Source organism: Oncorhynchus tshawytscha, linkage group LG01, assembly GCF_018296145.1.
Source record: "Oncorhynchus tshawytscha isolate Ot180627B linkage group LG01, Otsh_v2.0, whole genome shotgun sequence".
Classification (NCBI taxonomy): domain Eukaryota; kingdom Metazoa; phylum Chordata; class Actinopteri; order Salmoniformes; family Salmonidae; genus Oncorhynchus; species Oncorhynchus tshawytscha.
Window position 1 is genome coordinate 48,139,614 of NC_056429.1, and position 14,160 is coordinate 48,153,773.

General features: G+C 44.3%; 1 protein-coding gene and 1 pseudogene across 5 annotated transcripts in view; both read left to right on the forward strand.

Annotated features, from left to right (window-relative positions):
• The first annotated feature begins 1,314 nt into the window (after positions 1–1,314).
• LOC121847406 lies at positions 1,315–3,002 on the forward strand (annotated as a pseudogene).
• A 1,054-nt stretch (positions 3,003–4,056) lies between these two features.
• The window catches only part of LOC112252276 (serum response factor), a 62,445-nt gene continuing 52,341 nt past the window's right edge, over positions 4,057–14,160 (forward strand). For 2 of the 5 annotated variants that reach the window (XM_042322287.1, XM_042322271.1), the window contains exon 1: positions 4,058–5,157. In XM_042322287.1, coding sequence (XP_042178221.1) covers positions 4,525–5,157 — 633 coding nt within the window. In that variant the 5' untranslated portion in view covers positions 4,058–4,524. Of the gene's footprint in view, positions 5,158–14,160 lie in introns of all 5 variants that reach the window. The other 3 variants (XM_042322273.1, XM_024423391.2, XM_024423372.2) reach the window with 3 other exon arrangements.

The window sequence follows — 14,160 nt, forward strand, 5'->3', positions numbered from 1 at the left end:
ATACTAGTCGAAGGTCCTGCCCCAGAATTGACATGCGCCACATTCCGGGCAAGGGCCCTGTGTGCGAAGCGGCAGGCTGTCCCCCCGTACGGGCCCTTGGGCCCCGTGTGAGTTTGGGTATTGATTCTAAAAACGCCCCCCTCCTACACTACCTTCCCTTGGTTGTGGATATTGTGCTTTTTGGGTATGGTTATTGTTACATAACCCTCCCCTTGTCTCGGCGGATCAGAGTGACCCCGAGCAGGGTTACGAGTTGATTCCCCTTGTCTGTGTGGGTCAGAGTGACCCTGGCAGCCTTAGCAAGGTGTATGTTGTAATCCTCCTACCCCTGCCTGGGCCGGGTCATAGTGACCCGGGCCCTGTGTAGGCCCTGTGTTATGAGTTGTTCCCCTCTGTCCCGGGGGCTGGGGTCAGAGTGACCCTGGCAGCGTTAGCAAGGTGTATGTTGTAACCCTCCTACCACTGTCTGGGCTGGGTCAGAGTGACCCTGGCCCTGTGTTACGAGTTGTTCCCCTCTGTCTGGGCCGGGTCAGAATGACCCTGTCACCACTTGTCCCCAAGAACTCGGTGCAATCACACGGGGAGGCCAGCCAAGCGTACCTTGATGGGCCGAAGGGCCCGAAGGAGCAGACAGGGCCGACCACGCTCCTCGTCCATTCGCGTGCCTCGTCCCATTCACGTGGCCACTGTAAGCCGGCCGTAGAGAGGCTACTAATATTGTCAGGAAGAAGAAGAAGAAGGAGAAGGAGAAGAAGATGAGGACAATGATGAGGACGACGACGAGGAGGACGACGAGGAGGAATATGACCCCGCCGAGTGTGAGCCCTCCGCCTACGACGCCTCGCAGTTCTTGTTTCAGCGCGGCTCAGGTCCTGGAACAGATATCCTCCAGTGTCGACCAAGAAGACGAAGAAGACTACTGTGAATCCGAAGAGGAGGACGTTTCGGAAGATGAAGACGGTGAGGAATACAACCCCGAGCGTGATGCGGACGACTCGGACTCGGACTCGCGGTCGTGCTCCTCTTTGGATGAAGAGCGAGAGGGCGCAAGAGCGAGAGGGAGACACGGCCGCTGCCCGAGAGCGAGACAGAGAGCCAGACAGAGAGTAAGAGCGAGACAGAGAGCCAGATTGAGACAGAGCCAGAGAGCCAGAGCGAGACAGAGAGCCAGATCGAGACAGAGAGGACGCGGCGGCAGCCGCCCGAGCCCAAAGGGAGACGTTGCTGTCAAAAAACAGCAAAATCAAATGGTCCTCCGTGGCCTATTGCGGCCCGGACCGGCCCCGCGCCATCCGCCGCCCTGGCCCCGTCGTGATGCCGGGCCCCACGGCCTACGCCGTGTCGCGAGCGCTCAACATCGCGTCCACCTTCCGGCAGTTTGTCACACCGGCGATAGAAAGGATAATTGTGGACATGACAAATCTGCAGGGGGTGAGAAAATACGGCGACAGCTGGTGACCCATGGACACCGACCTGCGCGCCTACGTAGGGCTGCTAATCCTAGCCGGCGTCTACAGGTCCCGAGGCGAGGCTGCGGCCAGCCTGTGGGACGCCGAGAGCGGCAGGACTGTGTTCCATGCCACCATGCCGCTCAAGGTGTTTCACAAGTACTCGAGGCTGCTGCGATTCGACGACCGCCAGTCGAGACCCGCGAGACTCGCCACCGACAGACTGGTGGCCATAAGAGAGGTATGGGACCTGTGGGAGGAGCGGCTGCCGGCCCTCTACAACCCGGGGCCCGACGTGACGGTGGACGAACAACTGGTCCCGTTCAGAGGTACCGTCTATGTATCTGTGTATGTACGTGTAGCATAGAGAGGTAGCAGTAGTAGCATGGCCAGTAGTAGCAATCGGCAGTAATAGCAATCGGCAGTAGTAGCATCGACAGTAGCGGCGGCGGCGGCTGCGTGTAACATAAACGTAGTGCGCCCCGATGGTGAGCCAGTAACGATGACGCTGCTAATCTCCTCTCCCCTCTCCCCACCGAAAGGATGCTGTCCTTTCCGACAGTACATTCCCAGCAAGCTGGCCAAATACAGCATCAAGTCGTGGGTGGCCTGCGACGCCAAGTCCAGCTACGCTTGGAAGATGCAAGTCTACACCGGCAAGGCGGCCGGCGGAGGCCCCGAGAAGAACCAGGGCGCGCGCGTCGTCCTCGATCTGACCGAGGGACTGCCGGGCGGTCACAACGTCACGTGTGACAATTTCTTCACCTCCTATGAACTCGGGCAGCGTCTCCTCGAGAGGAACCTCACCATGGTCGGCACGGTGCGAAAGAACAAGCCCGAGCTCCCTCCCGCGTTGCTCCAGTCAAAGGGCAGACAGGTCTCGTCCTCCAAGTTCGCCTTCACGCCCACCGCCACTCTAGTGTCCTACCTGGCAAAGATAAATAAGAACGTGCTACTTCTGAGCACGCTGCACACGGAGCCCGACGTTAGCGATCGCCGCGACCGGAAGCCGGCCCTCATCCTAGACTACAACTGCAACAAGGGCGGCGTGGACAACCTAGACAAGGTGGTCGGGACCTACAGCTGCAGACGGATGACCGCCCGCTGGCCCCTGGTCATCTTCCACAACATCCTCGACGTGTCCTCCTACAACGCCTTTGTCATATGGCGAGAGATCAAGCCCGACTGGATGCCTGGGAAGCGGAACAAGAGGAGGGTGTTCCTGGAGCAGCTCGGAAAGGCACTCTTTAGGCCTTGATCCAAAGAATGCAGCGTCTCCCCCGCACCCAAGCCGCGTCCGCACTTGTCAAAGTCCTACAGAGTGCCACCGCCGAGGCTCGACCGCAAGCCCGGGAGCAAGCCACTGGCCCGGCCGACGCCCCAGCCGCCCTGGGGGCGAGTAAGAGAAAGAGGTGTCAGCTCTGCCCACCCAAGAAGGATGCCAAGACACACACCATGTGCTGCAGGTGTAAGAAATACATCTGCAAAGGCTGTTCACACGCATACTGTCACACTTGTGCCCACTGGGCCTTTAGCCAAGACGGGACAGGGTGACCCAGGGGGACACTGTGTGGTAGGCATAATAGGAGGACAACGGGAGGTTTAACACTTTTTTTGGTTACTACATGATTCCATATATGTTATTTCATAGTTTTGAAGTCCACCCTATTATTCTACAATGTGGAAAATAGTAAAAATAAAGAAAAACCCTTGAATGAGTAGGTGTGTCCAAACTTTATCCTAAAAAAATATAGAAAACAAAACTGGGGGGTACTGATATGGGAGAGCTAGTTGGACTCATACTTACGAATACTTTTTCCATTGAGTATTTGCATAGGTATTGAGGATATTTAGGTGTAATACTGTGATCCTACTGTGCTCCCAATATTGTGTTGCCTGTGATATGTAGGCCTACTGCGTATCATTAATGATGACATTGACCCTTGATTGGCCTGATTTATTCTACAATGATCTACTGGGCTTGTTGTCCATGGCCCTTGATTGAAGGTGATTTGTGTAAGGAGGAGTGTTAATTACCTCTAATATGTAAAGTTATAACATTTTATTACTAAGTATTTAACAACATCCAATGTTGCTCATTCTAACAAAATTATAGCTAAATTATTTAGGCTATTACCATCAGATAAAGTATTTATCAAAATTTGGAACATGTAATGTTCCGATTCAATCTGCTTTTGAATTATTTTCTAAATGTGATATTTTAGATAGTACCACCATTTATTTAGCTATGATAAATGTAGTAAATTCTAAAACCCACTATCCTGTTCTTAGGCACAACACTTTTATTATCGTCTATAACACGTTTATTATACCCTTTAATTTACTGTCTTGAATCAAATTAAATACTATGCTGCTTTGAGGGCATGCATGTTTTGATATTTCAATATCTCAACGCATGACCACATTGACGTCGTGTACAGCGCAACCATTTTGGTATTTATTCTAATAAACATGCTATATTGACCAATGGTAGCTCTACTGAGATCCTCATCGGCCAATCCGTAGACGACGCTTTGACTCGCCAAATAAGGAGAGACAACTCCATAAAAGGAAACATTGTATCTCTTTATAAGGAGGAAAGTAGTTCTTGGGTTGTAATATTAGTCCACTATCTGATACATTATTTCAAAAGGCATCAGGTTTGTGTGCAAATGCACGGCTAAAATACTGCGTGATATTCGATTAAATATTTGCAGCGTTTGTGCATTGAAGGCGGATACCGATGACACTTAAAGCGTTTAAGGTGTGAACTACATGACATGGCGGAGTAATAACTAATGCGCTCTAAGCTTTTTCCTTTTAGAGAAATTGCTCGGAGTTTTGGAAATAGAGGAGGTTGAGCCAAGCTGGACCGGGCTGAAGAGTCCTAGGGGCAGCATCACTTTTGGAAGTTTACGCTGGTGGTTTCAAACAGACGCCAATTTCGCAATGTCCTCATTTTCGCTGCTTGTTTACCTTTTGGGTGGTTGGGTTGCATGAGCTGTGCCGTAATTTTACTAACACACGCGCTCCAGCAGTCGGCTGGCGATTTCAGAGACCAGGTCCTCTAAATAGAATGTTACCAAGCCAGGCTGGATCAGCACCATCTGGAAACGGATCAGCGTCTGTCAGTGGTAACACAGGTCACGGTTCTGTTGTTATTGGGAGTGGAATTCGCCCCGTGTTGGTCAGAGCAGTGCAGACGACAACTGGGGTCAGCGACAGCACCGGTGCGGTTGGGATGTTGGGGGGCAACGGTCCAGAAGTGGGTCCAAGAGGTGGGGCAAGAACAGTGAGCGGGACGGGACTGACGACTCTACAGACCGCAGGCCAGGGAGGCATCGGAATTCTGAATACGGGAGTTGGGGTTCACGGAGGGAGCCGGTACGACCCAGACAAAAAGTGTGCGCCCATGGGGTGCAGTGGGTCAGACGCTGATTCGGACTCGGGGGATGATGACGACATGATGGGATCAATCAGAGACAACAGAAGAGGTGTAAAGCGGGAGAGACTGGAGATGGAGGCTACGGTGACAGGGCAGGGGACTGGGGTACCACCGGGGGCTTATGGTTTAGTCCCCGGAGGTGTTGCTGGCGCAAAACCGGGGAAGAAGACACGTGGGCGTGTAAAGATAAAAATGGAATTTATCGACAACAAGTTGAGACGATACACAACTTTTAGCAAGAGGAAGACAGGCATAATGAAGAAGGTGAGTAATCACAGTGAAATTTCCAGCTGTTGCAATCTCATCACACGTGACAATTGATGTGAATTTTAAATGTTTAATTTGGATTTCAATGTTGTAAAAAAAGTTAATTATTCTTCATCCTCCCCTGATTCAGAATATAAAATATTCATTGTCATGGCATGCTTGGTTCCATCGAGAGAACCGATTTATCCAATATGAAACTAATTTTACCTTGTTGAACTGAACCATATCTACAGGCTCTCTAAAAAGTCTAGTAAACAATACTTTCCTGTGGATATTTTATCTAATTTCAAGCAGCTGAAGGACAAACCACACCTTCAACCGGTAGAGTAAGTTAAAATGCAATATTATTAAACATTCTGGCTTGTAAGGAACATTTTCACCACAGGAGGTTGGTGGAAGAGGTCAACCGATAAATCTGAATGGCCGATTTAATTAGGGCCGATTTCAAGTTTTCATAACAAACAGGTATTTTTGGGCGCTGATTTTAATTATAATAAAAATAAATAAAAAATTAAACGTATTTTTTTTTTTATATATACCTTTTTATTTAACTAGGCAAGTCAGTTAAGAAAAGAAAGGTTGCAAGTTATATCCCCGAGCTGACAAGGTAAAAATCTGTCGTTCTGCCCCTGAACAAGGCAGTTAACCCACTGTTCCTAGGCCGTCATTGAAAATAAGAATTTGTTCTTAACTGACTTGCCTAGTTAAATAAAGGTAAAATAAATAAACATATGTTCTCATGTTCTGAGCAAGGAACTGAAATGTTAGCTTTCTTACATGGCACATATTGCACTTTTACTTTCTTCTCCAACATTTTGTTTTTGCATTATTTAAACCAAATTGAACATGTTTCATTATTTACTTGAGGCTAAATTTATTTTATTGATGTATTATATTAAGTTAAAATAAGTGTTCATTCAGTATTGTTGAAATGGTCATTATTACAAATACATTTTTAAAAATCGTCTGATTAATCGGTATCGGCATTGAAAAATCATAATCGGTCGACCTCTAGTTGGTGGCACCTTAATTGGGGAGAATAGCTTGTGGTAATGGCTGGAGTGGAATGGTATCAAAGACATGGTTTCCATTCTATTCGCTCCGTTCCAGACATTATTATGAGCCGTCCTCCCCTCAGCAGCCTCTACTGATTTTAAACGATTTTGCAGACTTTAGTTTCAAGCTGTGTGTATACTAGGCTTGGGCGGTATCCAGATTGTCATGTCAACCATGTGCCATCCTGGGATATTCTGTCATACCGGCACTGAACACAAGGGGCACAATAAGTACATATAAAATCCCATAGCACTCTCTGACAAACTGTTTGCAGGGCAGACATCCCAGCTCATAAAGTGACTTATAAATGCTACTGACAGTTTGCTGCACACACAAAACAAATATTAGACCAAAAGTCTCTTGATCCAGTTGGGGGGATTCTCTGCTGTTACCAAGAAGAGCTTGATTGCAAGAAGCTAACCACTTAGCTAGCTAGATAACTAATTACTAAGTTAGCAAACCAAATGCACAACTGTAGAGCATTTAGCAGGGTTATCAAGTTATAGCAGCAATCTACCTCACCAAGCAAAGTGAGAAGAATAAGAGCACCACATTGAAGCTGCCCAGCAACACCCGTTGAGGTGGTGTTGTCAATATGTTTGACAGTCTCCTGGAGGGGAAGGAGTCTCCAATAAATGGCCATTATGGACGGCCCCATCAAGAGGATCCTCCTAGATTATGTATTTTGGGAGAGAGTGGTAAGCAGCCTGAAAATCCTGAAACCTATAGCAGTAGCCATTGCGCGGATTGAGGGAGACAATGCCACCCCGTCTGATGTTCAGACTCTGCTTGCAGATGTAAGAGAAGAAATCTGTACTTCCCTGCCCACTTCACTGTTGCTCCAAGAAGAGGAATCTGCAGCTCTGAAATTCATCAAGAAGCGTGAAGACTTCTGCCTGAAGCCCATACATGCTGCAGGGTACATGTTGGACCCCAAGTATGCTGGCGAGAGAATCCTGTCTGGTGCAGAGATCAACAAGGCCTATGGTGTCATCAATACTGTGTCTTGCCACCTTGGCCTGGATGCCAAGGTCAAGGTTCTTGACAGTCTGGAGTACACATCCAAGCAAAGGCTTTGGGATGGAGATGCAATATGGCAGTCATGCCAACATATCTCATCAGCCACCTGGTAGAAGGGACTTTGTGGATCTGAGGCTCTTTCCCCTGTTGCCTCCATCATCCTCCAAATCCCACCAACATCAGCCGCCTCAGAGCGCAACTGGTCCTTGTTTGGGAACACACACACCAAAGCACGCAACAGGCTGACCAATACAAGGGTTGAAAAATTGGTGGCTATCCGGGCAAATTCGAGCCATCCACAACAAGGTTGGAAAGTGACAGTGAAGGTGAGGCCTCAGTCTGATGTTCAAGAGGTGAACAATTAAGGAGGTCCAGGGAGAAGACATGTAAGCCTGAGAGGAAGACAACCAAAGCTTTAGATTCTAGACTATCATTTTACAGATGTATGTTGAAAATGTTATTGTGAGATGCGATGGATCATTCAATATTCCCTTTTGTTGTTCAGTGAAATCATCCCATGTGATGAGTACATGCATTTAACTAAAGTTAAATTCGCAATTAAATTGTTTTATTTCTATTGGAAGGATTAAATCATTTGCAATTATGTCCACTAAGGTAAAAGGTTTATGTTTCTGTCTTCATATGATATTGTAAATATATCCAATGCAAAAAACATTTACATTTTAAATGGTATTAATATTAATTTGCATATGTTTCTGTTAATTCCCATGGAAAGTTTCCACCTCTGACTATTCTCCAAAATGTGCAACCCTAGTCAAGAGGTATGAATACTTTCTGGAAGCCCCTATATATTACGCTTCTTTCCCTGATGGGGCTGTATGTGCACAGAAGCGAACGTTTTGATCACATCGAATTGGGGGAGTGGTTAACCCTTTTACCTCAGATTCGTGATGTTAGTATAAGAGTTTTAGTCAACATAGTGACACAATCAATTGCTTAATGTATTTGGTTTTGTAGTGTTGAGTTGATCAAACGTGCTGGAACTTAGAACGCAGCTATAAATTTTTTTTTATCTCAAATGGTACTGGATAATTCTGGGGGAGGTCTCTCTATAAAAGTCGTTGGCCACACATCAATACGGAGTTGACCGTCAAACTATCACTTAAATAGCAGCCAACTGTTGTCAATGTTAATATCCTGCGGCGGTTCGGGATTCATTGAAGTTGACTAACAACACATTTGTCTTCCCTTTTCCATGATGGCAGCCTCCAGAAATCAACGTCCGCCATTCCAAAATATAGATGGAAGCCTTCTACAAATTTTCAGCTAACCAACCATGTATAGGTTATTCCAAGTTTCAGTGTGGCCTTTGAATAATTTTAGTTTAAACAGCGCTGCACCCCAAATGTTTGCCCACTGTACTATTGATTTCTGCGTAATATCGATGGAAGTGATTTAACAAAAGTGTTGTTACACTTACCACATTGGTGACCCACTTGATTCAAAATGCAACACTTCTAAATGTAGCTTGCTGTCTTATACAAATTGTCCCCTAACCAGTGATGTACAAAAATACTTTGAAGTACTTTAAATTATGTCTGCGTGTTGTAGTGTTCCCTTGGCTATCCGTATATAAATAAAAAATAATAAGATTGTGCTGTCTGATTTAGCATTATTATAAGCAATTTGAAATGATTAATGCTTTTTGATACTTATGTATATTTTTGCAATTACATATACTTTTGATAGTTTAAGTAGTATTTTTCTGGGTGACTTTCACTTTTGCTTGAGTCATTTTCTATGAAGGTATCTTTGGGTAATTGGGCACTTTTTCCACCTCTGCCAGATTCCGTTGGTTTTTGAGCTGTGTTTAGTTTTAACACCCCCAAGCAATATGATTACTATTATTGCACGTGTAGGTTGTTGTCAACAGGAAGCAGCGACCGCATCAATGTATATTCTTAAGTTAAACATGAACTTTCAACATTTAATTTACAATGATATTGTACTTAATCAGGTAAAAACTGCTGAATGAGCTCAAAAACATGTTGTGATTTTATTTTGATTTACCTGAAATCACCCAAACTGGTTTGCCCTGCCTAATACGACATCTAGCTGGCAAATATTTTGCTGTGAATTCCATACTGTAACTAGATCAGTGTGTGGTGCACAACAGTGAGTGAGTTACTCACAAGGCTCCGGTCTCTCGTCGTTGTGTGCATGTAAACAAACGTGACTAGGGACTATCTCTAAGCGTCATAATGTGACTTGAAATAAAGAACGTGATCTGCTTTATTTCCTAACGTATTGCAGAAGTTGACTGCAGGTATTTCATTTAAAAGTAGCTACAAATATTCAAATGTATTTTAAAAAACTTCAAAACCCTCAAAAAACCCTCAAAAAAGAAACTAGATTAAAAAAACATTTAAAAAATGTAATAAAATATTCAAGAGCGGATGGTTAGGGGGCTGGAACATAAATACAAATAATTTGTAGGCTGCAAATTGACCGCAAGAAGCCCAAACGGATATAATTGAATCATTTCAAACTTTGCTTCCATGTGTATACATTCACATCTCTCTATTATGCATGAAAATACTTTGGAATAGATTTCAACAATTATAATCACTTGGCGCTTGTTTTTAGTCTTATGTCCAACAATTAAAATTATATATTTTTGGGGGGTGCCGACGCTGCCAGTTGGGGAGCCCTGACCTATAGGCTACACTGACCAAGAATGTCATCATGAGGTAGATTTCAACTTTCCTGTACAATATCCTTCCCTTGTGTCACTTTGACTTATACATTATTTAACCCGTGGAGGACCCAATTCAACCCAAAATCCAACAGAATTTGCCATAATCTGATGTATTAAGACTTGCAGACATAATGTGTAAAGAACCAAGTGGGACATGCCATCTCTGTCCTGGCACTGAGTGACTGGAAGTCACAACATTCATGTCTGGATTTGTGTTTTAAATAGACTAGAGCAACTGACATTCCTATTTCTAACCACAACGTCACCATCTCTGTGTCCGGTAGGTATAGTTACAGTAACACATTTTCAAAGAGCAGTTTGTGCTCAGTATGTTTGAATGTTTCTCATTCAACCTTTTAAAGTAGCTATTTCTATTTATTATGGATCCCCATTAGCTTAAGGGTGTGAACCAAAGCAGCAGTTACACTTCCTGGGGTCCAGCAAAATTAAGGCAATTTTAAAAACATTACAATACATTCACAGATTTCACAGCACACTGTGTGCCCTCAGGCCCCTACTCCACCACTACCACATATCTACAGTACTAAATCCATGTGTGTGTGTATGTTATCGTGTGTGTATGCATGTGTCTGTGCCAATGTTTGTGTTGCTTCACATTCCCCGCTGTTCCATAAGGTGTTTATTCAACATGTCAATACCTCTCATAAATAAAAGTAGTGATGAAGTCCATCTCTCCTCCACTTTCAGCCAGGAGAGATGGACATGCATACTATTAATATTAGCTCTCTGTGTACGTCCAAGGGCCAGCCGTGCTGCTCTGTTCTGAGCCAATTGCAATTTTCCTTTTTTGTGGCACATGACCACACAACTGAACAGTAGTCAAGGTGCGACAAAACTGGGGCCAGGAAGACCTGCCTTGTTGATAGTGTTGTTAAGGCAGAACATGGCTTTATTATAGACATACTTCTCTCCATCTTAGCTGCATTAATACATTTACAGTTTTCAATTTAGGGTTACTCCAAGCAGTTTAGTCAACTTGCTCAATTTCCACATTATTTCAAGTTTTAGTTGAGGTTTAGGGTTTAGTGAGTGTTTTTGTTCCAATTACAATGCTTTTGGTTTTAAAAATATTTAGGGCTAACTTATTCCTTGCTAACCACTCTGAAACTAACTGCAACTCTTTGTTGAGTGTTGCTGTCATTTCATTTGCTGTAGTAGCTGACGTGTATAGTGTTGAGTCATCTGCATACATAGACACTCTGGCTTTACTCAGTCAGTGGCATGTTTAGTAATAATTGAAAAATGCAAGGGGCCTAAATGGCTACCCTGGGGAGTTCCTGATTCTAACTGGATTATATTTGAGAGGCTTCCATTAAAGAACACTGTCTGTGTTCTGTTAGACAAGTAACTCTTTATCCACATTATAGCATTTATAGGGGGTATAAAGCCATAACACATGATTTTCCAGCAGCAGACTATGCTTGATAATGTCAAAAGCTGAATTGAAGTCGAACAAGACAGCCCACACAATCATTTATCATCAATTTCTCTCAGCCAATCATCAGTCATTTGTGTAAGTGCTGTGCTTGTTGAGTGTCCTTCCCTATAAGAATACTGAAATTCTGTTTGTCAATGTGTTTACTGTGAAGTAGCATTGTATCTGGTCAAACAGGTTTTTTCCCCCCAGAAGTTTACTAAGGGTTGGTAACATTTGTTGATTTCTAGGCACACTGGAAGGAGAGTGAGTGCACAAATTGTTGCAGAAAGTTATGGTTAACAGGCTAGTCTATTTGTTTCATTACATTTTTTAAACGTTTTTGGTGTATTTACCGATGACCTGTCTTTTTTTACTCTACCTGTAAATCGTTATCTCAGCAACATAATCCGTGTTGCAATGTCTCTTCTCATGGAGGCTTCCCTGTTCAGATGTAAATTTAGCATTTTGTGCGCTGCAGGAGCTGTATTCACTACGCGCTCTTCCAGGACAATGTGCACCAACTGGAGTTCCAATGCAACAATTGTTTACCCACAGAGGACTATAGAGAAGAAGTTGCTACTATTAACAAATAGATTTAAGAGCTTGCAAAATCGACTGGGGAAAGCACCCTCGCTACCTTCTCCTCTATTCCACAGTCTGGACGATGTGCTGAGAGTATCACCGCCATGTCAACACTCATTGACTACATGGCCAATGCCTTCCAGGGACCCCTCGCCGAAGAAATCTCCCACTTCCCTGGAAAATGAAGCAGGACTGTCGCTTCTGATGGATTTAGTGGGTGATACTGCCAAATGGAGGGAAGCAGCCTGTGGCGATTGTGCCGCCTTTGGTGTTGGGAGCCTGACCCAAATCCAGTTGTCAAACAGCTTCGTCCTCTTGGCTTTGGAGGTTCCAGCGCCATCGGCCCCTATCCTGACTCCTTCCCAGGGAGATTCTGACCCGGATTCTACCCTGGAGTCAGATCACTGGACCTTGAGGGTGTCTGATGCACTGGTTCCTCTGTCAGCCACAATGGGTTTTGCGGCCGGCACGAGGTGAAAAAACTGCCGGATCCCCTCTGCCATCTCTTCCTACCTTTTTATGCCAGAATATGGAGGCTGTCGCTGTCGTAATCCATGTGCGATCTAATGACATTAGGATGGCTAGCTCGGAATGTCTGAATCTGGATTTTATAGAACTGATTGGAACTCTGAAAGACTCAAATAAATTAATTAAAATCAAATTATTTCAGGCCCAGTGCCATCACTGAGCATGGCAGCGAAAGATTCAGTAGGTTGCTGGCACTATATGACTGGCTACTGCAATTCTGCAATACTGCAATTCTGTTGGAGTTACTTTTGTGGATAACTTTGACACCTTTTGGAAATGGAAGATGTTCTATAGAGAGGATGGGGTCCATCCAAATCATCTTGGTGCCTGGACCCTGTCCTTGCATTTTAAGGTTGCGCTGAGACGTTGACTTATCAACACCCTAAGTCCCACTTTGGTAATCCCAACTATAAATTCTTAGTATTATCATCATATTGAAGGTCTGCAACAATTCAAGCCAACAATGGCATTTTCTATTAGGGGGGGGGGGGTGTTATCTGTTGAACATGGCATGTTTGTATTAGAATCTCCATTTGATCTGAAATCCTGCAATTAGGGCTGTGGCGGTCACAATTTTGTCTGGTGATTGTCAAGCAAATCACTGTCGGTCTCACGGTAATTGACCATTTTTAATTAATATAAACACATTTAGTATCTCCTGGCTTCCACTCACAGCCTACAAGCCACTGATGCAGACTTTTTGGAGTGTCTACATTTTTAAACGTCTAAATCCATGGAATGTAGTCTACACCTTCACAATAAATCCCTGATTTAGTTTAGACAGATCTAAAGAAACACCATGATATGGAGAAAATGTAGTCTATTTCAGAAGAACAGAATAGCGTGCCCTTAGTTGTCCTGATCTGGCTATGCCATATTGCTGTGTGCTACATAAGTTCATTTAGTAGACAAGATTTGCTTAGAATTCCGTGGCATTGTTTTATAATATGAAGAATTAAATTGAACAAAGCTGAATAAAATCAAAAGGATATTTTCTCCAAACGATTTGAGTGGGTAACAAAGAAATAGGTACTCCTAATATGCTTAATTTAGAGTTATTACTGTAACTTTAGTTGTTCTACAAACGTTGGGCTGTATGTTTTGATTTTTCATCTATTGTAAGGTTGCATGATGCAACAAATGAGTATTTTTTAAAAGTAGCTTGAAAGGCATGAGCTCTGCTTTGTTTTAATGCGCAGGCTGTACACACTTCGTCAGTCTCTCATTCACAATTTGAGAAGCACTTGATAATGCCTCAAATATCCTGGGGGCATCCCCTTTGTGTGGCCATAATGCACCCTAAAAAATCCATGCCTTTTGCAGCCCTGCTCCCTGAGTTCAGCCTGCTCCAAAGCTCATCTCACTCACACGGCTCTCCATCAAGTGATCGGGTCTTTCTCACAGGCTACAAGTGAAGACCGACACATCGGGGACGCAACTACGCACATCCTTATCCAATTCCAAGGTGCATATTGAAGATATTGGAAGAACTGTCCACATTTTACGTTTTGTCAGCCAACAAGATGAGTAGGCCTAACGAACAACCAAAGCACTAAATCAAATCAAATCAAATCAAATTTATTTATATAGCACATCAGCTGATATCTCAAAGTGCTCAGAAACCCAGCCTAAAACCCCAAACAGCAAGCAATGCAGG